At 35.2% G+C, this 25,221-nt stretch overlaps 1 protein-coding gene across 1 annotated transcript in view; it reads right to left on the minus strand.

The window, feature by feature from the left end:
- MICU1 (mitochondrial calcium uptake 1) overlaps positions 1 to 25,221 on the minus strand; it is a 274,726-nt gene that overhangs the window by 161,586 nt on the left and 87,919 nt on the right. The window contains exons 3-4 of the mRNA XM_012663301.1: positions 14,740 to 14,908; positions 7,584 to 7,746 (exon numbers count right to left, since the gene is read on the minus strand). Coding sequence (XP_012518755.1) covers positions 7,584 to 7,746; positions 14,740 to 14,908 — 332 coding nt within the window. The remainder of the gene's footprint in view (positions 1 to 7,583; positions 7,747 to 14,739; positions 14,909 to 25,221) is intronic.

A 25,221-nucleotide genomic window follows, 5' to 3' on the forward strand; every position in this document is an offset into this window, starting at 1 on the left:
AAAATACAAAAGATAGAGGAACACATTAAACAACACCTTAGGGATGTGATCGGTAAAATCTAGGGTGTGGGAAATTCTATAATACCAATGATCTATATTCTTCTAAAAATAAACAGTGTCTAGTTTAGTTTCCTAAAAAGCAGAAAATTGGTGTGAGAGGACTGAGAAAAGTGAAACAGGTCAGTAGGAGGGAAAGCCAAGTCAAGGGTGTGTTATTAAGTTGACTTCCACTGTAGACAACCAGGGCTTGATTCCTCTTGGGCCATCTGAAAAACCATGTAGCTTGTATGTCAGAACTGACCATCCAAGACAGTGGAGAAAAGAGTATTTATCCACCAATTCCCAGCAAAGAGTATTAAATCCTTTGTACCTCCAAATGTGTGCATGTGCCAATATTGGTTGAATATACTCCTACGTCTGTCCCTTGCTTTAGCAGTAGAGATGCCCTAAAGCAGAAAGCAAAAGATACACAGTGTAGCTGAGGTTTCATCCTGTCAGGCTATACCTCTGTACCAGAGCAACCACCTTAGCACAAGGTGGGCTGAGAAACACGTGATAAGGCATAAAATGTGTCTTGCATAAACGGCAAGGAAAAAACATAAAAGAGATAGAAAAAAGTCTCTTACATAAAGACTTAAGAGACATATCAATCAAATGCAATGTGGAGGTTGATTTAAACAAACCAACCATAAAAAATATTTTTTAGATAGAGAAATTTGGGCATTACCTAGATATTTGCTATTAAGAAATGACTGCTATTTTTATTTTCATTCATTCATTCATTCATTGAGAGACAAGGTCTCACTTTGTTGCCCAGGCTGTATTGAAGTGGTGTGATCATGGCTCACTTGCAGCCCCAAGCTCCTAGGATCAAGTTATCCTCCCACCTCAGCTTCCCAAGTAGCTGGGACTACAGGCGCACCTGGCTATTTTTTTTCATTTTGTTAGAGAGAAGGTCTCACTACATTAACCAGGCTGGTCTCAAACTCCTGGCCTCATGTAATCCTCTCACTTCAGCCTTTAGAATAGCTAGGATTACAGGTATGAGCCACCAGGCCCTGATGGCTATTTTTTTTTAATATGCTATTTTAAAATTATTATTGTTGTTTTTTAAGTTTTAAGTTCTCATATTTTAGAGACACATATAGAAGTATTTACAAATTATATGATATGATGTCTTGAATTGGCTTTAAAACAATTTGAAGTGAGGAGAGGAAGTAAGAGAGGTTATAGAAGAAATAAGACTGGTCATGCGTTACAATTGTTGAGGCTAAGTTATCAGTACATATGGGTTGACTAAATTATTTTTTCTATTTGAAAATTTCCACAACCCCAAAATTTAAATATTCAGCAAATTTCATACATTTTGGAGGCGTAATGGCTCAACCCAGAGTTTTTATTTGTCCTAGAGATATATGAATGTTAATGTGGGCAAAATATTATAAACTCTCTGCTCAGAAAATGTTCTTATCCAGCTCCATTCTGCATACCCCATTTTATGTTATTTCACATATTACATCTTTATATGTTATGTGCACATTGTCATATATTTATAATTATTGTTTTATAAATATCTTTAATCTAGGAAACAAAAAGAGGAGTTACAAACAAAAAGTAAAACAATATTGGCTTTTATATTTACCTATGAAGTTACCTTTACTGGTGTTTAATATTTTTTATTTCTTTGTATGCCTTTGAGTTACTGTCTAGTATTCTTTGCTTGTTTTTTATTCAAACTTATACATAGTCTCTAGAAAGCATTTCTTAAACTTCCACATTGAGCTAAGTGCCTCTTCTTTATATTACCAAAGGACTTCTACATAATATTCTTTTACAGATCACCACATTCCTGAAATTACCTGTTACTATCTTTATCTCCCTTAGTAATACTTTCTTGATTTCTTTTTCATATTGCTCACTGTTTGGTGCACATAAATGCTACTGTTTTTGCAACTTTATTGAGCAGCTGTCATTTTTAATTTTTACTGCTATATAGTTGTAAATATTTATATAAATTTATATAAATATGCCAATATTTAATGTATCCATGTTCCTGTAGATGGACATTCAAATTTTTTCCAATTTTATCAGTCGTGTCGACTATTGCAGAGTAAAAAACCACCACAAACTGTCAATGGTATAAAATGGCAAGCATTTATTTAGCTCATACATCTACAGGTTACGTAGGTTGCTATGCTGATCTCAGCTGACCTTGCTCTGTAGATTACGGTTGACCAATCTAGGTTAAGGCACATCTGCTTCATGCACATCCTCTTCCCTTTAAAATGTTTTAAAGTGTCTGTTTGTGGTTTTCTTTTGCATTTCACTAATGACAGGTGAGGCTTATCGTCTATGCATGTTGTCAACTACTCATATTGCCATTCCTATAAATTGTCTGTTTATACACTCTGCTCATTAGATTCTCTTTCTGATTAGTAAAATACTTTATATATTCTCCACTGAAATCTGTTATATGCATTGCGGATATCTTCTACTCTGGGGTCTGACTTTTTATTGTGTTTATGGTAATTTTCAACGTACAGAAGTGGGCAATATTAACATTTTCTAATCTATCAGTCTTTTCCTTGATGGTTTGTATTGTCTGTTTCTTTTGAACTGTTTATTGGGGTATAATTAAAATAAATAGCATATATTTATGAAGTGTTTCATGAGTTTTGACATACTAGTCATATGTATATACTAGTGACACCACAACAATTAATATAATGAACATGTTTATTACCCTTAAAAGTTTCTTCATTCACATTTGTAATCTATCTTTCTCACTTTTTCCTTCTCTTGAAGTCCCAGGCAATAACTGATCTGCTTTCTTTCTTCCATATCCTTACTGATTTTTAGTCTACTTTCTCTATCAATTATTGAGAGAAGAGTACTGATTTCTTACTTTGTGAAATTGTCTATTCACCATTAGAATTCTATTAGTTTTTGCTTCATATAACTCTCCTATTAGGCACACACATGTTTAGGATTATTACATTGTTTTGTGAATTGATCCTTTTACCATTACATAATTGACCCTCTTTATACTTGCTAAAATTTTTATTATTTTCTTTCTTTTATTGATATATTTTACATATTTATGGGGTACATGGGAGCATTTGTTATATGTATAAAATGTATAATGACCAAGTCAGACGAGTTAGAGGAGTATTCATCACCTTGAGTATTTATTATTTCTTTCTTTCTCTTTTTTTTTTTTTTTTTAATGAGATCTCACTCTGTCACCCAGGCTGGAGTACAGTACCATGCTCATAGCTCACTGCAGCCTCAAACTCCTGGGCTCAAGAAATCTTCCCACCTCAGCCTCCAAAGTAGCTGAGACTACAGATGTGCACTACCACGCCCAGCTAATTTTTTTCATTATTTTAGAGATGGAATTCAGCTATGTTGGCTAGGCAAGTCCTAAACCCCTGGCTTCAAGGGATGTCCCACCTCAGCCTCCCAAAGCCCTGGGATTACAGGTGTGAGCCACCACACCCAGCTCCAGCACCATTTATTGAAGGAGTCCCTTCCCCAGTGTATTTTCTTGGGGCCTTTGTCAAAAACCAGTTGGCTATAAATATGAGGCCTTATTTTTTGATTCTCTATTCTGTTCCATTGGTCTATGTGCCTATTTTTATACCAATACCAGACAGTTTTGGTCACTGTAGCCTTTAAAATATTTTGAAGTCAGACAGTGTGATGCCTCCATCTTTGTTCTTTGGCTTTTCTGGCTCTTTTATAGTTCCATACAAATTTTAGGATTATTTTTCCTGTTTCTGTGAAAAATGATTTTTTTTTTTTTTTGAGACAAGGTCTCATCCTGTTGCCCAGGTTGGAGTTTACTGTTGAGATCACCACTTAGTGCAACCTTCAACTCCTGGGCTCAAGCAATCTTCCTGCCTCAGCCTCCCAAGTAGCGAAGACTACAGCCACATGCCACTATGCCCAACTAGTTAGTGTGTGTGTGTGTGTGTGTGTGTTTGTTTTTTTGTTTGCTTTTGTAGAGATGGGGTTTCATTATGTTACCCAGGATGGTCTCAAACTTCTGGCCTCAAGCAATCCTCCCACCTCGGCCTCCCAAAGCATTAGGATTACAGGTGTGAGCCACCGTACCCATGACATTGGTATTATGATAGGGATTGTGTTGAATCTGTAGATTGTTTGGGGCAGAATGATTATTTTAATGACATTAATTCTTCCAATCCATGAACATGGAATATCTTTCCGATTTTAAGGGTCTCTTCAATTTCTTTCATCAGTGTGTTATCGTTTTCTTGATAGACATCTTTCGCTTCTTTGGTTAAATTTGATTCCTAGGTGTTTTATATTCTTTGTACCTATTTCCAATGGGATTACTTTCTTGATTTCTTTTTCATATTGCTCACTGTTTGGTGCACATAAATGCTACTGTTTTTGCAACTTTATTGAATTCATTTAGCAGTTCTAATAGTTTTTTGGTGGAGTCTTTTGGGTTTTTTTTAAGTATAAGATCGTGTTGTCTGTGAACAATGCTAATTTGACTTCTTCCTTTTCAATCTGGATGTCTTTTATTAATATTTCTTTCTGTTTCCTAGTTGCTCTGGCCAGGACTTTCAGTATTATGTTGGAATAAAAGTGGAGAAATGTGGGCATCCTTGTCTTACTCCAGATCTTAGAGGACAGCCTTTCAGTTTTTCCCCATTCAGTATGATGTTAGCTGTGGGGTCTGTCATATACTGTATTTGTTATTTTGAGGTAAGTTCCTTCTATTCCTGGTTGGTTGAAAATTTTTATTACGAAGGGATGTTTAATTTTATCAAATGCTTTTTCTGCATCTATTGAGATGATCATAGGTGTTTTTGTCTTTCATTCTGTTTATGTGATGTATCACATGATTGATTTGCTTATATTGAACCATATTTGCATCCCAAGGATAAATCCCACTTGGTCATGGTGTATGATCCTTTTAATGTGCTCTTGAATTTGGTGTGCTAGTATTTTATTGAGGATTTTTGCAACTATACTCATCAGAGATATCGGCTTGTAGTTTTCTTTTCTTCTTGTGTCTTTTGTTTGGCTTTGGTTAGGGTTATGCTGGTCTCATAATCAGTTTGTCACTGATCCTTCTTTTTTTCTTTGGAAGAGTTCAAGAAGGATTGGTATCAATTCTTCTTTGAATGTTTGTTAGAATTCACCTATGAAGCCATCTGGTTCTAGGCTTTTCTTTTTTGGGGAGGCATTTGATTACTGATTCAAACTTCTTACTAGATATTGGTCAATCAATACTTCTTAAATGAATATATGAGAAGTCTATTAGAAAATGAAGCTACATACAAGGAAGAATAATATAATTTCTTATCATTTCTACATTCAGAGAGTTAACATTTTGGTATACTCCTTTCCAGTTGCTTTCTATGTATTTTCCACATGGACAAAATACAAAAGATAGAGGAACACATTAAACAACACCTTAGGGATGTGATCGGTAAAATCTAGGGTGTGGGAAATTCTATAATACCAATGATCTATATTCTTCTAAAAATAAACAGTGTCTAGTTTAGTTTCCTAAAAAGCAGAAAATTGGTGTGAGAGGACTGAGAAAAGTGAAACAGGTCAGTAGGAGGGAAAGCCAAGTCAAGGGTGTGTTATTAAGTTGACTTCCACTGTAGACAACCAGGGCTTGATTCCTCTTGGGCCATCTGAAAAACCATGTAGCTTGTATGTCAGAACTGACCATCCAAGACAGTGGAGAAAAGAGTATTTATCCACCAATTCCCAGCAAAGAGTATTAAATCCTTTGTACCTCCAAATGTGTGCATGTGCCAATATTGGTTGAATATACTCCTACGTCTGTCCCTTGCTTTAGCAGTAGAGATGCCCTAAAGCAGAAAGCAAAAGATACACAGTGTAGCTGAGGTTTCATCCTGTCAGGCTATACCTCTGTACCAGAGCAACCACCTTAGCACAAGGTGGGCTGAGAAACACGTGATAAGGCATAAAATGTGTCTTGCATAAACGGCAAGGAAAAAACATAAAAGAGATAGAAAAAAGTCTCTTACATAAAGACTTAAGAGACATATCAATCAAATGCAATGTGGAGGTTGATTTAAACAAACCAACCATAAAAAATATTTTTTAGATAGAGAAATTTGGGCATTACCTAGATATTTGCTATTAAGAAATGACTGCTATTTTTATTTTCATTCATTCATTCATTCATTGAGAGACAAGGTCTCACTTTGTTGCCCAGGCTGTATTGAAGTGGTGTGATCATGGCTCACTTGCAGCCCCAAGCTCCTAGGATCAAGTTATCCTCCCACCTCAGCTTCCCAAGTAGCTGGGACTACAGGCGCACCTGGCTATTTTTTTTCATTTTGTTAGAGAGAAGGTCTCACTACATTAACCAGGCTGGTCTCAAACTCCTGGCCTCATGTAATCCTCTCACTTCAGCCTTTAGAATAGCTAGGATTACAGGTATGAGCCACCAGGCCCTGATGGCTATTTTTTTTTAATATGCTATTTTAAAATTATTATTGTTGTTTTTTAAGTTTTAAGTTCTCATATTTTAGAGACACATATAGAAGTATTTACAAATTATATGATATGATGTCTTGAATTGGCTTTAAAACAATTTGAAGTGAGGAGAGGAAGTAAGAGAGGTTATAGAAGAAATAAGACTGGTCATGCGTTACAATTGTTGAGGCTAAGTTATCAGTACATATGGGTTGACTAAATTATTTTTTCTATTTGAAAATTTCCACAACCCCAAAATTTAAATATTCAGCAAATTTCATACATTTTGGAGGCGTAATGGCTCAACCCAGAGTTTTTATTTGTCCTAGAGATATATGAATGTTAATGTGGGCAAAATATTATAAACTCTCTGCTCAGAAAATGTTCTTATCCAGCTCCATTCTGCATACCCCATTTTATGTTATTTCACATATTACATCTTTATATGTTATGTGCACATTGTCATATATTTATAATTATTGTTTTATAAATATCTTTAATCTAGGAAACAAAAAGAGGAGTTACAAACAAAAAGTAAAACAATATTGGCTTTTATATTTACCTATGAAGTTACCTTTACTGGTGTTTAATATTTTTTATTTCTTTGTATGCCTTTGAGTTACTGTCTAGTATTCTTTGCTTGTTTTTTATTCAAACTTATACATAGTCTCTAGAAAGCATTTCTTAAACTTCCACATTGAGCTAAGTGCCTCTTCTTTATATTACCAAAGGACTTCTACATAATATTCTTTTACAGATCACCACATTCCTGAAATTACCTGTTACTGTCTTTATCTCCCTTAGTAAGCTGCATGTATAATTGCCTTCAGGAACATTCTCATTACAAGCAGTGAATCTCAGCCAGAAGGACACAGTCTCCTCAGCCCCTTACCCTGGTTAAGGATTGTCACATTAAACTGTAGGCTTCTCTACTATATTCCTAAAGCCTAGCACAATGCCTGACATTCAGTAGTTCAATGAATATAATTATCACATGGACCTGTAAGATTAGGTAATACATAGAAAGAAACAAAGTAGTCAATAACAAAATAAATACCACAATCTTATTTTTCACTTTAGCAACTCACGTTCTGGTTGTTTTTCATTGGGTGTTATGGATCGCACAAAATCCTGTGGAGTCATAAACACTTCTGCTTCGCCAGGCTCATTGATTATTTTCAAGGTGGCAAAATATCGGAAGATTTTGTCTGGTGTGGAGTAGGCTCGAATCCTGTTCTCATATTCCATCACCTAAAGTGTGAAATTTAGAAAGTGTTACTATATTATGCAATGCTCCTATACTAATATAGTCCCATCACCAATGCTCATCAGTTCCCATATATTTCTCATCTTATTTGCAGGGAAATTTTATTTTATCTTTTTTCTATAATTTTATTTTTAAATATTACAAATAAACTTGAATTTCAAAAATTTTTAAATCTCTTTCTTGCAAAATACCATTCATACTCCAGTTGAGGCAATGTTTATATAACTTCTGTTTAGAACTTTTTTGGGAAAAATTTTCTAATTTTTTAAATCATTGAAGGCTTAGCAAAATTGAAAAATGGCATAAGAGATTTCAAAAGATCTCAGTAAGAGTACAATGCACATATATAGTACCCTATAGGTTCTTAAATACCAAGTTTTGAAAAAGGAATGATTTTACAGCTCTTACTTCTATGCAATTTCCTGATTCCTACACAAAATAAACTTGAGACTTCATAGGTTTCAAAAGCTAGCAGGCTTTCAAAGACAGTACATTAAATTACAGCATAGAAAAATAAAATTACATATCATGGGAACTCAATTATTAACAGGTCTGAAGCAACGGACTTTTACTTTTGACTATAAAATTGAGCAAACTGTCAGATATCCTTTATAGATAGCAAATTAAGAAGGGAGAAGAGCTGGGAGGCACACAAGCAAATGTTTGAATGGCACAAAATTATGTATGGCATACATTTAACTAAAAGTTTGTCATGTTAACACGAAAGCTCATTCCCTTATCTGGCAAACAAGCCCTCATTCCATACATGAAACATACAAAATACTGTATCAATCACATAATATTTTGGTGAAAAAATTTCTCTCATGTCTGAATTTTATATGTTGAGTTAGCCAACAATAAATAGTATCTTACAAGTAATTGAATAGAAAATGTGTCAAGGCAATGAAACCTAAAAACTCATCAGTTCAATGTCTATAAAGCACTTCACTAATATTAAGAAACACATTAATATTTTAAATTTGAAACATTAACACAGCAATTATTCTGTCAGTCCTGGCTAGATATCACTTCGAGGTCATTGGCAGCGGCTGTTTAACATTGGTCTTAATTCCACTACCACATGTGCTTTTAGCAACTGAGAAAAGACTTCTAATTTCTAACTACACATGACAGGAATCTTTTCAATGCGAACTTGCATTAAAATCTAAGTAGATTTCAGAGGAGAGTTTATCAAAAGATTGAGCATGTGGCAAACACACTAAGGAGCTTTTCAACCCCTTTCAGCTTCCAACCTAGCTACAAGTTTTAAATCAAAGGCATTTTTATTACACTACAACAAACAGGCCACTGGGAAATAATGGCGACAGAAAAAATATCCTTCTTTAGGCCATCTGTATTCTTGTTCTTCCTCTGAACAACAACAAAAAAGAAAAAAAAAATTTTGGAATGAAGCTGTAATTACCACCAAAGAGGACTTTGTGAGCTAAAAAGTTAAGACAATCGTATACAAGGTAAAGATAGAAAGATAAGAACTTAAAAGTCAAAAATTTTAAGACTGAAACTCAGATTCTTTGATTGTCTGTACCTCAATGGTTGTCTTCCATGTAAAAAATTCCCTCTCTTTTTGCTCTGGGTCAATTTTTGACCATCCATATTAATGACCATCTGTCACAGAATGGCCTCTTAAAGCTGTATGCAATTCCAAGTTCTATGATACTAATCTCTTTGGGTAAAAAGTAAATTAATTTTTGGCAGTAAAATTTATAATAAACAATAAAAGTTCTCATATTAGAATTCTAAATTTCACTCAAAATAAGTCCCAACATTATTAAAGAGTGTATTTTTTCATTCAGAGTGTCTTATTGATAGAAAAGCATATCTATGAAAATTTCTTCTCCTACATATTTTGCCTCTGTTGAAAAGTCTCTGTAGCCTTGATTTTTGGCCTTTTTTTTAAAACAAACATAACAAGTTAGGGTAGGTCAAAAGGCCATTATAAATACACATCAAAATAAAATGGCTCAAATAAAATGAAAATGTATTTCTCATTAAAATACAATCTACAGTGCATATTACCAGTTGGCAGGAAGCCATGAATCCCTTCAGGTACTCAAGGCAGCCAACATGTGGCTTCCAAGTTCTAGTTTCACCATTCTTTCTCAAGAAAGGGAGAAAGAGCGTTGAAAAACCCTGTGGGAGGTTTTATGAGCCAGGCCAAGAAGTGGCTCAAATTACTCCCATTCAGTGGACAACTAGCAATCTCCACTACAATGGATAAAGGGAACAATAAGGGCTTAAGATCACATTTAGAAATCCTAAGATCACTGAAATGGCATGACATTAATTGACCTAGCGTACACTGTAAGCAAAGTCTTGTAACCAAATGATGTTATGTAGAAGAATACAGTAGAAGGGTCAAGTGTTTTGGAGTTAGATTCATATTTTACTTCTGCCTCTATGAGTAATGAGCTATATAATTTTAGACAAGCTGCTTAATTGCTTATATATAAGTGTGTATACACACACACATATATACATACATATATATGCATGCATATAAGTATACTATGCCTGGCACACAGAAAATGCTCAATAGTTTCCTTCACTTTTTCTATTCATTCTGTTATTTGTTGGTTTCCTTCCCCTTTTCTATTCATTCTGTCATCTGTATAATAAGTAAACTGAGTCGGGTGTCCAGTCACCTGACTACTTTCCTTAGTATTTTTTTTTGGCATATATAGCATATTTTACATCTTTTAATATTCATGTTTTCCTATTAATCAATTTAAAATTATTTACAACTTACAGAACCAATTAATTTGGCTTTTTAAAATGAAGATGCCACTAAACACATCCTCAAGCAACTGACAGCTCAGAAACAACAGTGCGGGCAAAGCTACCAGAAATATAAAAATAGCAAACCAGGAGATATTTACTGAGCAAGAGTCTAAGAAGCAGCAACACTTTCTGTAAATGGGTCTCACAATTCAAAGAGCAATTTTATATCTGTAAAGTACAGAAATGACAGTGAGACTTCCAGATAAGTTAGAATTTTGTTTCGAGTTTCTGTGCTTTAAAAATATAGATATTATTGGTAAATTATAAAATGGGAAAATTAAAAAGGCATAACCAGTTCAAAACCAGATACTCATCTCTGTGGATCAGAGATTACATGGAAACATAATGTGGTAGAAAGAAATAAAGTTGTAGGCTTGCTGGGCTCCAGTCTGAAAACAGGCAAAACAGATCACAGGTTCATAGCAGAAGGAGCCAAAGCCAGATTCGTTGATTAAAACCGGAAGCTAGGACAGGGCATCTCTTGAACATGAAAGGAGGGTGAAGAAGTTTTAGCCTGCTGCTAACGAGAGAAAATGTTCATATAAAACTCTACACCTAGGGCATCAAGTGGAATCATCTACAGCTTTGCCCCTTAATCTTTGCCAAACTGCTGTTGGGCTCAGTGACTGGATCTTCAACACAATGAGAAGCATAGAGCTATAAATATAAGGTCTAGTTCTGACCAAAAATGCCTAGCAGGTGAGAGAGAATAACCACAGAACTACTGGATAGAAAAAAAAGTAAGCATAAAACAAACAAAACAAAAAGCTCTGTAAGTTCCCATATAAAATGGGAATGCACAAAACAAAATTCCAAAATACTTAGGAAAAAAAGGCAAGATAAGTACAAAATCAGTAAGTAGGAGATGGATTTACATTTGACAAAAGAAAATAATGAGGCAACCTGAAAATGACATTTAAGGGGAAAGATTTATACGATCTGAAGAGAAACCAGAGTATAAAAAAATGACTTTTAAAATGTATGTTTAGAATCCTGAAAGACCCAAAGGAGGAAACACACACACACACACACACACACACACACACAGGCATGCAAAGAAACTATAAAATAAAAACACAAGGCTGGGCATTGTGGCTCATGCCTGTAATTCTAGCACTGTGGGAGGCCGAGGGCTGAGGATTGCTTGAGGCCAGGAGTTCAAGATCAGCCTGAACAACAGAGCGAGACCTTGTCTCTATAAAATTTTTTTTAAAAATTAGCTGGGTATGGTGGTGCATGCCTGTTATCCCAGCTACTCAGGAGGCTGAGGAAGGAGGATTGTTTGAGCCCAGGTGTTTGACATTGCAGTGAGCCATGATGATGCTGTAGCCCAAGCAACAGAGCAAGATCCTGTCTCAAAAAAAAAAAAAGAAAAGAAAAGAAAAAAGAAAAAGGAAAAAAATTAGAAATCCTGGAAATTTAAAATATTATCATTGAAATTTAAGAAATTTTTAAAATGGTATAAATTCCAGAATACATGAAAAGAGAGAGAATGAATGAACTGGAAAATAATAATTGAAGAATTAATCCTTAATGTAGCATAAAGAACTAATGAGGAAAAAAATCTGAAAAAGTAGTTAAAATACATACAGGATAGGTTGTGAGGATTCGGTATACACTTAACAGGAATTCTAAAAGAAAAAACTAAAGAGAATGGAAGCAAAGCAATATTGAAGCAATGTGGGAGAATTCTGCAGAAATGAAGAAGTTTCAGAAGGGACAATAAAACAAAATAAAATAAAAATTTAAAGAAACCAAAACAAATGAAAAACAAAACAAATGAGAAAAGTAGGCACAGACTAGCAATAATAGTATGCCATGAACTAAGTGGTATGATTGACCCAACTCTTTACACCTGAGGATTTTTTTTTTAATTTAAAATGAAACACACAAAACAACCAGGTCATGTACAGGAATGATAAATAGCAAATTCAGGACACTGGCTTACCTCTGAAGAGGACAGGAGAGAAATGGGATTGAGGAGGAGTATACAAGCAATGTAATTTTTATATTCATTTCTTTTAAAAAAAAACTGAAGTAAATATAGCAAAGTATTAAAACTTGATAAAATTGAGTGGTATATACATGAATGTTCATTATGTTTTTCCTTATTTTTTCTCTGAATATTTGAAATATTATATAAAAATCAAGTGTACATAAAAGAACAAAAGCAAAATATTTAAAGGAAAAGTGAAGATGTGGAGGATAGCATAACCCTACCAGAAAGACCACAGGACCCTACCAGAAATGAAAGAAAATGAAAGGGAAAGTAGCAAGAGAAAAATACATGATCAAAAATGCAGTTTAAGGAGAACTTGGTGTGGTGCCACCATTTCTTCTGCCTTCGGTCTCTACACCTCTCGCTGAGCTTCCAACAGTGCCATGTTGGGACAGAGCATCTAGAGGTTCACAACCTCTGGGGTCTGTAGGAGCCGCTAAAAGGAGGGCCCAAGGAAGAATGTGCCATTTTCAGTAGAAAACAAGTGGTGGTTACTAATTATGATAATTTTGTACTTTGGATCTGAATTTGCTACACATTTCTTTATAGTATGACACCAAATGCTTAAGAAATAAGAATGTTTTAATTTATCCATGAAATAGATATGAAGAGTGTTTTAAGAGGTGCAGCAGACTCTGAAAAATGGATCAAACTCTTGAACTCATATAGGATACTAGATATGTCTTTAATAAACGTATGACATAAAAAATGTGGCTTATTATTTTTTAAATTATAGATAGAAGAATCCTTAATATGTCCATAGACTGTGTGAAAGAATGAACAGACAAAGAATGACTAAAAAACAGAATAAGCGATGAAACAGATTTTTGGGGAGACATGTACAATGATTATTCTTTTTTTTTTTGAGACAGAGTCTCACTGTGTTGCCCGGGCTAGAATGCCATGGCGTCATCCTAGCTCACAGCAACCTCAAACTCCTGGGCTCAAGCGATCCTCCTGCCTCAGCCTCCCAGAGAGCTAGGATTACAGGCGTGAGCCACCGCGCCCGGCCACAATCATTATTCTTGAATAAGGAAAAGACAGCTCTTCCTCTGAGACTTCAGTGAAAGAAATAAGAATTATTTCAGACATAGATTAGATAGGTTTTATAGCTACAGGGGTTAGAAATTAAGTAAATCACACTGATAGCTTTAATTTTTTCTGTAAAGCATGAGACATGGTCATCTGCTAAGCAGAAGGAAGGAGTAGAAAATGGAAGTAGGTTCAAAAATAAATGTTGATTTGGCTCATTTTTAGCTCTACTTTGTAAAATGGAAAGTATGACTTGTAAATGAAACTGCTAGCACCAGATAAAGTTAAGCCTCCTTTGAATTCACTCAGGGCAAAAGAATAAATAAATGTATCCTTATAGAAAAGCTAGGACATTTGATGATGAACTTATGATACATAACTTTTGTTCAAATTCATCTTGAAAAGAAATGGATTTGGGGAGTAAGGAAACATATTTAATAACTGCATCTAAACAGATGAAACCAGAATGAAGATCCAAATTTCCCAAAGGAACTTCTGCAACACACACAAAACACAAACAACATAAAAATAAATTATCTTGTTGCATTATTAGCTATAGTTTAGCAACTTAAGGCAACTCCCTGAATTTTAACCTTAACGTGCAAAATGTCTAAGAAATTCATTCTTTTGATTGTTCATCACTCATGTCTGAACTCAAATGCCTAATATCATAGTATTATTAAAGCAGAATTAAAACTTTTCTTAGGAAAAACTACATAATAGCAGGTTGTGTTAATTACATAAACTCTTGACAGTCATTTGAAGTTTGTGTCCTCCTCAAAGTTACTTGGTTATATGTTTCCAAAGAGATTTTATTCTCCCTTTACAACTTGACACCATAAATCAGAAATACCAGAAAGACTCAACTTACATGATAACATATAAGGAAGATCCAAAAGACAAAATCACCTTAGGCAGTTGAATTGAAAGAAGAAAGAATATGCTAATCTTGGTTATGATTCCAGACCCTTTTACCTACTCCATTTAACTTCACATTGCAAGAGTACTTTTGGCTTAGAGCATAATGGAAAATAACAAAGAGGTGAATAACTTGGAAGTGGATCTGAAATATGTGAAAAAAAGATTGAACTTCATTATTCTACTTTGGGATATAGTTCTGATTTACTTATAAGATTGTATTCCATACTTTTCTGTCTCTGAATCCAGAACGTTTCTTCTTTTTCTCTTCTGGAGGAGGCTCAAGATCTGCAGCCTTTTTTTCCTGGTTATAAACTTCCCCTTCATCTTTATTCTTCCCTTTATCGCCAATTTCAGTCTTTAGATTGTTTACACATGGTGGAGATTCTGCTTGGGCCCTGGATAAGTAAAAAAAAGAAATCTGGATTAATCATGAAAGTTCATCTTATATTAATCAAATAAGCAAACAGATACAGCTTAGCAGGAAAAACAGCAATGAAATTTGTCAAAAATTCTACATGAAGAAGTTCCTCAAAAAATTAAAAAAAGAACTACTATATGATCTATCAACGCCATCTCTGGGTACTTATCCAAAAGAACAGAAAACAGGGTCTCAAAGAGATATTTGCACAGCCATGTTCATGGCAGCATTGGTCACAATAGCTAAAACATGGAAGCAACCCCAATGTCTACTGGCAGATGACTGGATAAACAAAATGTAGTATATGCAATATAATGGAATATTATTCAGCCTTTAAAAGGAAGGAAATCCTGTCACATGCTACATGGTTGAACCTTGAGGACATTATGCTAAGTGAAAAAAAGCCAGTCCCAAAACACAAATATTGTATGATTCCACTTATATGAGTTACCTAGAGTAGTTAAATTCATAGAAAGAGAAGGTAGAATGGTGGCTACCAGGGGTAGAGGGAAGGGGAAACAAGGAAGTTGCTCTTGAATGGGTACAGAGTTTCAGTTTTGCAAGACGAAAAAGTTCTGGAGATCTGTTTCGCAATGATGTGAATATACTTAACACTACTGAACTGTATACTTAAAAATGGTTAAGATGGTAAATTTTATGTTACGTGTCTTTTACCACAATAAAAAAGTACATAAAGAAGAAATAGGAGTCTAAAACAATAAAAAACAAATATTCAAATAAAAACATACATGTAAAAAAAAAAATTCTACACAAAGACATGTCTGCTAGGCTTTCCAGGTTCATTCAATTATCAACAGCAAGCAAAACCCAAATGTTCCACAGAAGCCCCTCTTGCTGATTAGAGATTAAAACTGCCAGTCTATTCTATGAAGATTTTCACAACATCCTTAGCCAAGGTAATGTGTCTATTCCTTCAAATTCCTACACCATTTAGTGTTTAAAGTACAACATATAATTTAGTGTTCTGTGTGGTTAAGCGTGTTTTCTTACATTCTACTCGCTCTTCAACTAGTAGGTGGAATCAAATGACATTGTTGTTTTTATAAATCAAAAACTGTCAAATATTAGCAATAATATGGTTCAACCTAACACATAAGGTCATTAACAAGAAACTAGACACTGTGTTGTTTTTCTTTTAAGTCTCCAAGTGCCTAACCCAGTGCTTTACCCAAAGAAAGTATATGCTGTATCTGTGACTGATTAAGGAACACCAATAGAAGTCCTCAGCTAAGGAAACAAGAAAGGGAGTTGGAAAAAATAATATTGGGATTAAGGTACTGCAATATGAGAAAATTCTTAATGTATTCATTTTACATAGCTATCTGGAGATTTATCAAGTTATTTTATTTACCTGCAAATATTTTCTAAACACTAACAATGACAAAAAATTATTTGAATTTGTAAGCAAAAACAATCATTGATTTTTTTAAAACACTCAAGTCTAAAAAGAAACAAATTTTTAAGAAGCAACAAGAAACTACCACATTGACTTAAGCTTCTTTCAAACATGATTCAAAAGCAACCTGTTGACCTTAGTTCGAATTTCTTTTCAACTTTCACCAAGTGATGTACTAGATCACATCACACTGCTTTATTTTCCTCTGAAGAGCCTCCTGTAACTAAAAGATGATGGGCTGCTAAAGCGGAGACCCAAGCTATTTATCCACAGAGGCATAGAGACAGCATTTGTTCAATCCATCCTTCAGGTGCTATAACAGCTACACTAGTTGCTAAGGTTTAAATATGAAGATGGTCCCTGTCCTTAAGAAGTTCACAATTAGTAGGAAAAACAGACTAGTAAACCAAAAGGAATAGGTAAGAAAAAACTTGCTGGAAAGGGTGATTCATGAGCTGCCTTCTAAAAAACCTAAAGTGTTATTAAAGGAAAAGTTTATCTATTTAAAAACCATCTGGTATAATAGAAACTCCTAAGCACATTGCCTTTAATCAGTTCGATTAGTTAACCAGCATTCATAATCTCTTCTTAAAAACCTGCAGGCTAACGTCAACGACATGCTGAATGTTCACGTGCAGTAGACTAGTTGCTCTCTATTACATCCACGCAACTCTTCCCACCTTAGAAGATGCATGCTTACAAGAGGCAATTTGCTTTTTCCCAAAATTATTTCTGATAGTTGAAGCCATTACTGTAATTAATAAAATAATTAAATATTATAGCGCTGATGAAATACAATGACGTAAAAAAAGACTTTTGCTTCCAGCCACAAGTGAGTAACTGTACTGGATTTGATTTCCCACAGGGGAAAAATATAAAAAATTGAACACAATATATCAAACAATCATTTTCAGACACTGCACAATAGAAAGCAACTCTCTAAGAAAAGTGTAGCCTATAATTGCCTAGAATTTCTGTCTGGAGACATACTCCAGACCATGAACAGGATCCCAAGCAAAACACAGTGGTTTTGCTAAATTGAGGTGACAGAGATCTAAGTTTGGAGAAGCGGAGGTATCTGGAATTGGTGAGACAGATGGCTTAAGAGGAAGAAGTCACAAAGAGAAAGAGCTCCAAGAATCTACATGGAGTGAGTGTCCTTGAGTACTGAGTTAACACTAAGCAGTGCATTCTCAGGATGAAACTATTTAAGACAATTACCAAGGAGCTGCAGGCCAAGTAATTTCCAGAGTTCACAAGCAGGAAATGTTCAAGTTCTGACAAGTCAGAGTAGAGCAATCTCACTGAACACCCACAGCATTTAGTAACACCCCAGAAGGGTCATGCTGTATTACTAGGGCTAAACTGGCCTTAGAGCAAAGGGTACTCTAGACTATGCTTAAAAAAAAAAAAATGAATAAATAAATAATAAATAAATAAAAAGCTTTTAAACAAGCTTTAGAAGATTAAGCAGGTACTCCAGTAAATTAACTGCCTGCCAAAAGAAAAATCAACATTTGTAAAGAAAAATGAAAAAATCCAAACATTCAACAATATGACATTCATAATTTTAAAAGTCCAATATAAAAATTATTAGACATCAGCAAGATGATTCTAGCCCTTGTTCTCCCACAGAAACAACAGATTTAACAGAGCAAGGACCAAAATACCTTTATAAGACCTCCAGAATCCAGTTAAGAAGTTGCAGTACTCCAAGTGAGCACATAGCTGAGAACTGCCATATTGAAAAGAGTAAGAAAAGCAATTTCACTGTAGCCACATTAACACCCCCTCCACATGGGCACAGCTCAGTACTTAGGGAGAAGACCCCAACTAGGGGCTTCTCAGGGGAGGGGTTGGGTGGAAGGTGTCACTGGATAGGCTTAGCAGACAAGATACTGCAGAAAAAAAGATGAGTGGCCTCGAAGACACAGCTACAAACACTATCAAAACTGAATACAGGCCCCCATAATATGCTGAAATAAAAAATAAAAAATAAAAAAAAACTGAATACAGGGAGAAAAAGGCTGAAAAAAACATAAGCAGAACCTTGGTGACATGTGGAACAATATCAGATGGTCTAGCACATGAGTGAATAAAGTTCAAGGATGTTTGGAGGACTAAAGGACAGAAAATTTTAATGAAGAAACATTGGGCAAAAATTGTTCAAATTTCATGAAAATGGTAACAGCTCTAAGAAAATCAATAAACCCCAAACAGTATAAACACAAAGTAAACTGTACCAAAATACATAATCAAATTCTTGAAAACCAGTGATAAAGAAAAGCCAAATTTTCATACAGAAAAACAAAGATAAGAATTACTATAGACTTTTCATAAGAAAGCTGATGGTATGATCCAGCAATTCCACTTCTGGTTATATATCCCCAAAAAATGAGAGCAAGGACTCAAAGAGTTATTTGTGCATCAATATTCATAGCAGTGTTATTAACAATAGCCAAAAGGGGGCACAGCAGGGACACAACCCTACTGTTTGTCACCAGATGAATGGATAAACAAGATGTGGCATAAGCATACAATGAAATATGATTCAGCCTTAAAAATGAATGAAATTCTGATACATACTGTAACATGGATGAATCTTAAAAACATTACACTAAGTTAAATAACCTAGACCAAAAAGGACAATTCTGTATAATTCCATTTATATAGGTGCCTAGAATAGTTAAATTCATAGAAATAGAAAGCAGAATACCAGGAGATGGAGGGAGAGGGGACTGAGTTTAACGGTTACAGAGTTTAAGTTTGAAATGATGAAAAAGTTCTGGAGAGGGATGGTACTGATGGTTGTACCAAATGTGTAATGCCATTGAACTTAAACGTGATTAAAATGCTAAGTTTATGTTATATATATTTTAACACAATTTTTAAAAGAATACTTTTTTTAAAAGAATATAAGGAGGGTACCACACTGAAAAAAAAAGCTGAAGACAATTGAATGGTGCCCTTAAAGTACTAAAAAAAAAAAAAAAATTCAACCTAGAATTCTATATCCAGTGAAAATATCCTTCAAAAGTGATGGCAAAATAAAGATATTTTCAGACAAAAACTAATAGAATCCATCACCAGCATACAGACACTCCTAGAAATATTAAAGGAAGTACCTTTGGCTGAAGAAGAATGATACTAGATAGAAACCTGGACCAATACAAAGGAATGAAGAGTACCAGAAATGGTAAACATTCTGTGAGTAAATGTAACAAACTTTTTTCTCTTTTTAGAATTTCTTTAAAATACAACAGACTGTTTAAACAAAAGTTGCAACAATAATAACATATTATGAGGTTTAGCAGCAGTACTCAACCTTTTTAGCACCAGGGACAGGTTTCATGGAAAACAATTTTTCCACAGATGCTGGGTGGGGAGGGTCGGGGGGTGGAGCGGAGCTCAGGCAGTGATGTGAGCATGGGGAGCTGCTGTAAATACAAACACTGGCCTGCTGCTCACCTCCGGCTGTGTGGCCGCCACCCCCACTCCCTAAATTTCACGGAAGACAATTTTTCCACGGATGGGGATCGGGGGAGCAGCAACAGAGCTCTGCAGGCTGGTCCCTAATAGTATGTGGCCTGGGGGTTAGGGACCACAGGTTTATAGCATATGCAGATATAAAATGCACAATAATAGCGCAAAGAACAAGAGAAGGAAAACAAAAGTATAATATTGTAAAGTTCTTACATATATGGGAAGTGATATAATATTATTTGAAGGTAGATTATGATAAATTCAAGATACATGCTATAAATTCTAGAACAGGGGTTGGCAAAATATAGCCCACAGGTCAAATCCAGCCTCCCACCAGTTTTTGTATAGCCCTTAAGCTAAGAATGATTTCTACAATTTTAAATGGTTAGAAAGAATCAAAAGAAGAAAAATATTTTATGATACATGAAAATCATATGTCCATAAAGTTTTAATGAAACATAGCCATGCTCATTCATTTATGTATTATTTGTGGCTGCTTTTGAACTACAACAGTAGCAGTGACTGAGATTGTATAATATGCAACATCTAAAATATTAGATGCCAGCTATACCAGCAGGTGTGAAAACACTACACTTTTTGTGAAATACTTTTTACTTGTATTGAAAATGTAGCTTTTATGTGGGTGCAGGATTGCTATAAGAAAGGCATACCTATAGACTCTAATATGATTTGAGAAAAAGCGAAGTCATTACATGACAACTTAAAGCTAAAGGAAGGTAAAGGATCTGAAGCCGGAGAATATAAGTGCCTGGAAAGTATAGTTTGATAGTTTTAGAAAGTTTGCCTTAAAAAATGTCAAGATAGCAGAAGCAGCAACTTCTGCTGACCAAGAGGCAGCAGACAAGTTCTCAGACACCATTAAGAAAATCATTGAGGAGAAAGGATATATGCCCAAACAGGTTTTTTATGCAGATAAAAGTGCCCTATTGGGGGCAGGGAGAATGCCACAAAGGATAATTATTGGTAAGGAAAAGAAGGAAGCACCAGGATTTAAGGTGGGAAGGGACAGGCTAATTCTACTGTTTTGTGCAAATGCAGTAGGGTTTATGATCAGGACTGCCCTTATCTATAAAGCTGCTAACCCTGGAGCCTTGAAGAGAAAAGATAGATATTAGCTGCCAATTTTTAGGTTGTATAAAAAGAAGGCCTGGACAACGAGAATACTTTTTCTGGATTGGTTACATCAACGCTTTGTCTCTGAAGTCAGGAAGTACCTTGCCAATACGGGACTGCCTTTTAATATTCTTTTGAACAATGCCTCTGGCCACCGGGAATTCTGTGAGTTCAACACTGAAGTCACAGAAGTGGTCTACTTGCCCCCAAATACAGCATTTCTAATTCAGCCTCTAGATCAGAGGGTCATAAGGACCTTTTTGTTGTTGTTAAGAGACAGGGTCTCATTCTATTGCCTAGGTTGGAGTGCAGTGGCACAATCATAGCTCACTGTAACCTCGAACTCCGGGGCTGAAGGGATCCTCTGGACTCAGCCTCCAGAGTAGCTAGGATTATAGGTATACACCACTATGCTCAGCTAATTCTTTTTTCTGTAGAGATGCAGTCTTTTATGTTGCCCAGGCTGGTCTCGAACTCCTGGCTTCAAGCGATCCTCCCATCTTGGCCTCCCAAAGCCCTGGGACTACAAGCATGAGCCACCATGCCTGGCCCATACAGATCTTTAAGGCTCATTACACATAGTACTCTAGGGAAAGGATCATCAATGCTATGGAAAAGAACCCTCACAGAGAGAACATCATGAACGTCTGGAAGGGTTACCATTGAAGATGCCATCATCGTTACAGAAAAAGTTGTGAAAGCCATTAAGCCTGAAACCATCAATCTCTGCTGGAGAACTGTGTCCAGATGTTGTTCATGACATCACAGGATTTACAACACAACCAATCAAAAAAATCATGAAAGAGACTTGATGGAGATGATTTCTTTCAAATCACTGCCAGACAACAGGAAGGAGACAGAAGAAGCAGTGCCAGAAAACAAAGTGACATTACACAATCTGGCAGAAGGGTTCCAATACTCATCACTTTCGACTTCTTTCACGCCATGAACCCTTTTATCACATGGGCATTGAAACTAAAGCAAATAGTGGAAGATGGATTGGTACCATATAGAAATGAAAAAGGAACAAAGTCAGACTTTATATTAAAGTTATATCAAGTATACCTGCCTCTCCTGCCTCCCCTGTCACCTCTTCCACCTCTGCCACTCCTGAGAGCAGGACCACCACCTCCTCCTTCTCAGCCTACTCAATGTGAAGACAATAGGGTGAAGAACTTTATGATGATCTACTTCCACTTAATGAATAGTAAATATACCTTCTCTTCCTTATGATTTTCTTAATAACATTTTCTTTCTCTAGCTTACTTTATTGTAAGACTATCGTATATAAATCCATACAACACACAAAATATGTGTTAATTGACTATTTATAAGTAAGGCTTCCAGTAAACAGTAGGCTAGTGGCAGTTAAGTTTTGGGGGAGTCATAGGTTATATATGGATTTTTGGCTGCATGGGGTTTCGGCATTCCTAATTTCCATGTTTTTCAAGGGTCAATTGTACAAATATAGGACACTCTACCAAGTAACAGTAGAATACACACTTATTTCAAATGCACACAGAACATTCATCATGATATAAAACATTTGGGGACATAAGACAAATCTCAATAAACTTAAGAGAAAGGAAATCATATAAAGTATGTTCTCTGACTACAATGGAATTAAACTAGAAATAAAAACCAAAGATATTTGGAAAATCATCAAATGTTTAAAATTTACCAATAGATTTTCAAATAACTAATGAGTGAAATAAAATTCACAAGAGAAGCTAAGAAATAATTTGAACTGAGTGAAAATAAAAACAAATTAAAATAACTTATATGTATACCATGGAGTACTATTCAGCTATAAGAAACAATGGTGATATAGCACCTCTTGTATTCTCCTGGATAGAGCTGGAACTCATTGTATAACTGAAGTATCCCAAGAATGGAAAAATAAGCACCACATGTACTCACCAGCAAATTGGTTTCACTGATCAACACCTAAGTGTACATATAAGAATAACATTTATTGGGCGTCAGGAAGGTGGGAGGGAGGAGGAGGGGATGGGTATATGCATATGTAATGAGCGCAATGTGCACCACTAGGGGATGGACATGCTTGAAGCTCTGACTTAAGGGGGTGGGGGGACAAGTGCAACATATGTAACCTAAACATCTGTACCCCCATAATATGCTGAAATAAAAAAAAAGATTAAAAAAAAACCTTTTTCAAGGAAAAAATAAAAAAAAAATAAAATAACTAAAGCATTGTCTAGAAGAAAATTTAAAGGACTAAATGCCTATATTAGAAAAAGAGGAAGATCTCAAATCAATGATAAAAGACTCCACTCTAAGATACTAGTGAGAGAAAAGCAAAGCCCACTGTAAGCAAGAAAACAATAATAAAGATAACAGCATAAGTCAATGAAATAGAGAAAAATCAATAAAAACAAAAGCTGGTTCCTTAGAAAGATCAATACAGTTCATAAGTCTCTTCACATAATGAAAAGAAAGAAATGACAGCAGACACAAATCACCAATATCATTAACTCTCTAAAGTATCAAAATTTTCATTTAGAAAATAGGAAATGCAGATTAAGAGTTTACCCAAGTTCATCTAGCCAGGGTTTGAATCCAGGTAGTCAGACTCCAAACGCTGAATCCTTCTTACCATATCTAAGTATCTTTATAGAGATTGAGGAAGTAAAAACAAAATTAAAATGTGACAAATGGTGCTTCACTAACAGTACTCTAATACGATTTCCAAAGGTTATATTTATGCCAACTCATGTCAGAGACTTAAGAAGTCCATTTAGTAGTACACCTGGTCTTACATATACCTAATTGTCTAACCCAGAACACATTCACTTGTTGCCTGCAAACATTCCAAATTATATACTTTGTTAATTATCTATATTTTGAAAACTGTCTATAATAACACACATTAAAAATATAATTTTGCAATTGTGAATTGTGCTGCTATAAACATTCGAGTGCAGATGGGTTTTTTTGGTTTTTGTTTTTGTTTTTTAGAGAATGTCTTTTTCCTTTGGGTAAATACCCAGTTGTGGGATTGCTGGATCAAATGGTAGGTCTACTTTTAGTTCTTTGAGGTATCTCCATACTGCTTTCCATAGAGGTTGTACTAGTTTGCAGTCTCACCAGCAGTGTATGAGTGTTCCTATCTCTCTGCATCCACACCAACATCAGTTGTTTTGGGATTTTCTGATAAAGGCCAGTCTCACTGGAGATAAGTGATATCTCATTGTGGTTTTAATTTGCATTTCCCTGATGATTAGAGATGTTGAGCATTTTTTCATATGTTTTTTGGCCATTATTCTGTCTTCTTTTGAAAAGTTTCTGTTCGTGTCTTTTGCCCACTTTTTAATGGGGTTGATTTTTTCTTGCTGATTTGCTTGAGTTCTTTACCGATTCCAGTTATCAGCCCTTTATCGGATGTATAGCATGCAAATATTTTCTCCCAATCTGCAGGTTGTCTATTCACTCTAATGATTGTTTCCTTGGCTGTGCAGGAGCTTTTTAATTTGATCAGGTCCCATTTATATATTTTTGTTGTTGCTGTGATTGCTTTTGGGGTCTTCTTCATAAATTCTTTGCCTAGGCTGATGTCTGTACGAGTTTTTCCCAACATTTTCTCCTAGAATACTTACAGTTTTCTTAGAATACTTTCCTAGAATATTTAGATTTAAGTCTGTTATCCATCATGAGTTGATTTTTGTGAGTGGTGAGAGGTGCAGATCCTGTTTCAGTCTTCTATATGTGGCTATCCAATTTTCCCAGAACCATTTATTGAACAGGGATTCTCTTCCCCAGTGTATGTTGAGGTGGAAAGAACCCAAGTCCCAGTAAGGTGGAAACAACCAAAATTCCTATCAATACGTGAGTGGATTAATAAAATGTGGTATATGTATACCATGGAGTACTACCCAGTCATAAAAAAAAGATAGTGAACTAATACCTCTTGTATTTACCTGGATGGAACTGGAAACCATTCTTTTCTTCTAAGTGAAGTATCACAAGAATGGAAAAACAAATACCACATGTACTTACCATTAAATTGGAACTAACTGAAACAACACTATTGTGAACATAAGGAAATAACATTCATCGGAAATCAAATAGGTTAGGGGGGGCAGAAGGGGATGGATAAACTCACACCTAATGGGTACAATGCACACTATCTGGGGGATGGGCACACTTTTAACTTTCACTCAAAGGGTACAAAAGCAATTTATGTAACCAAAATGTTTGTACCCCTGTAATATTCTGAAAGTTAAATAAAGAAAAAT

Source organism: Propithecus coquereli, unplaced genomic scaffold (assembly GCF_000956105.1).
Source record: "Propithecus coquereli isolate 6110/MARCELLA unplaced genomic scaffold, Pcoq_1.0 Scaffold80, whole genome shotgun sequence".
NCBI lineage: Eukaryota > Metazoa > Chordata > Mammalia > Primates > Indriidae > Propithecus > Propithecus coquereli.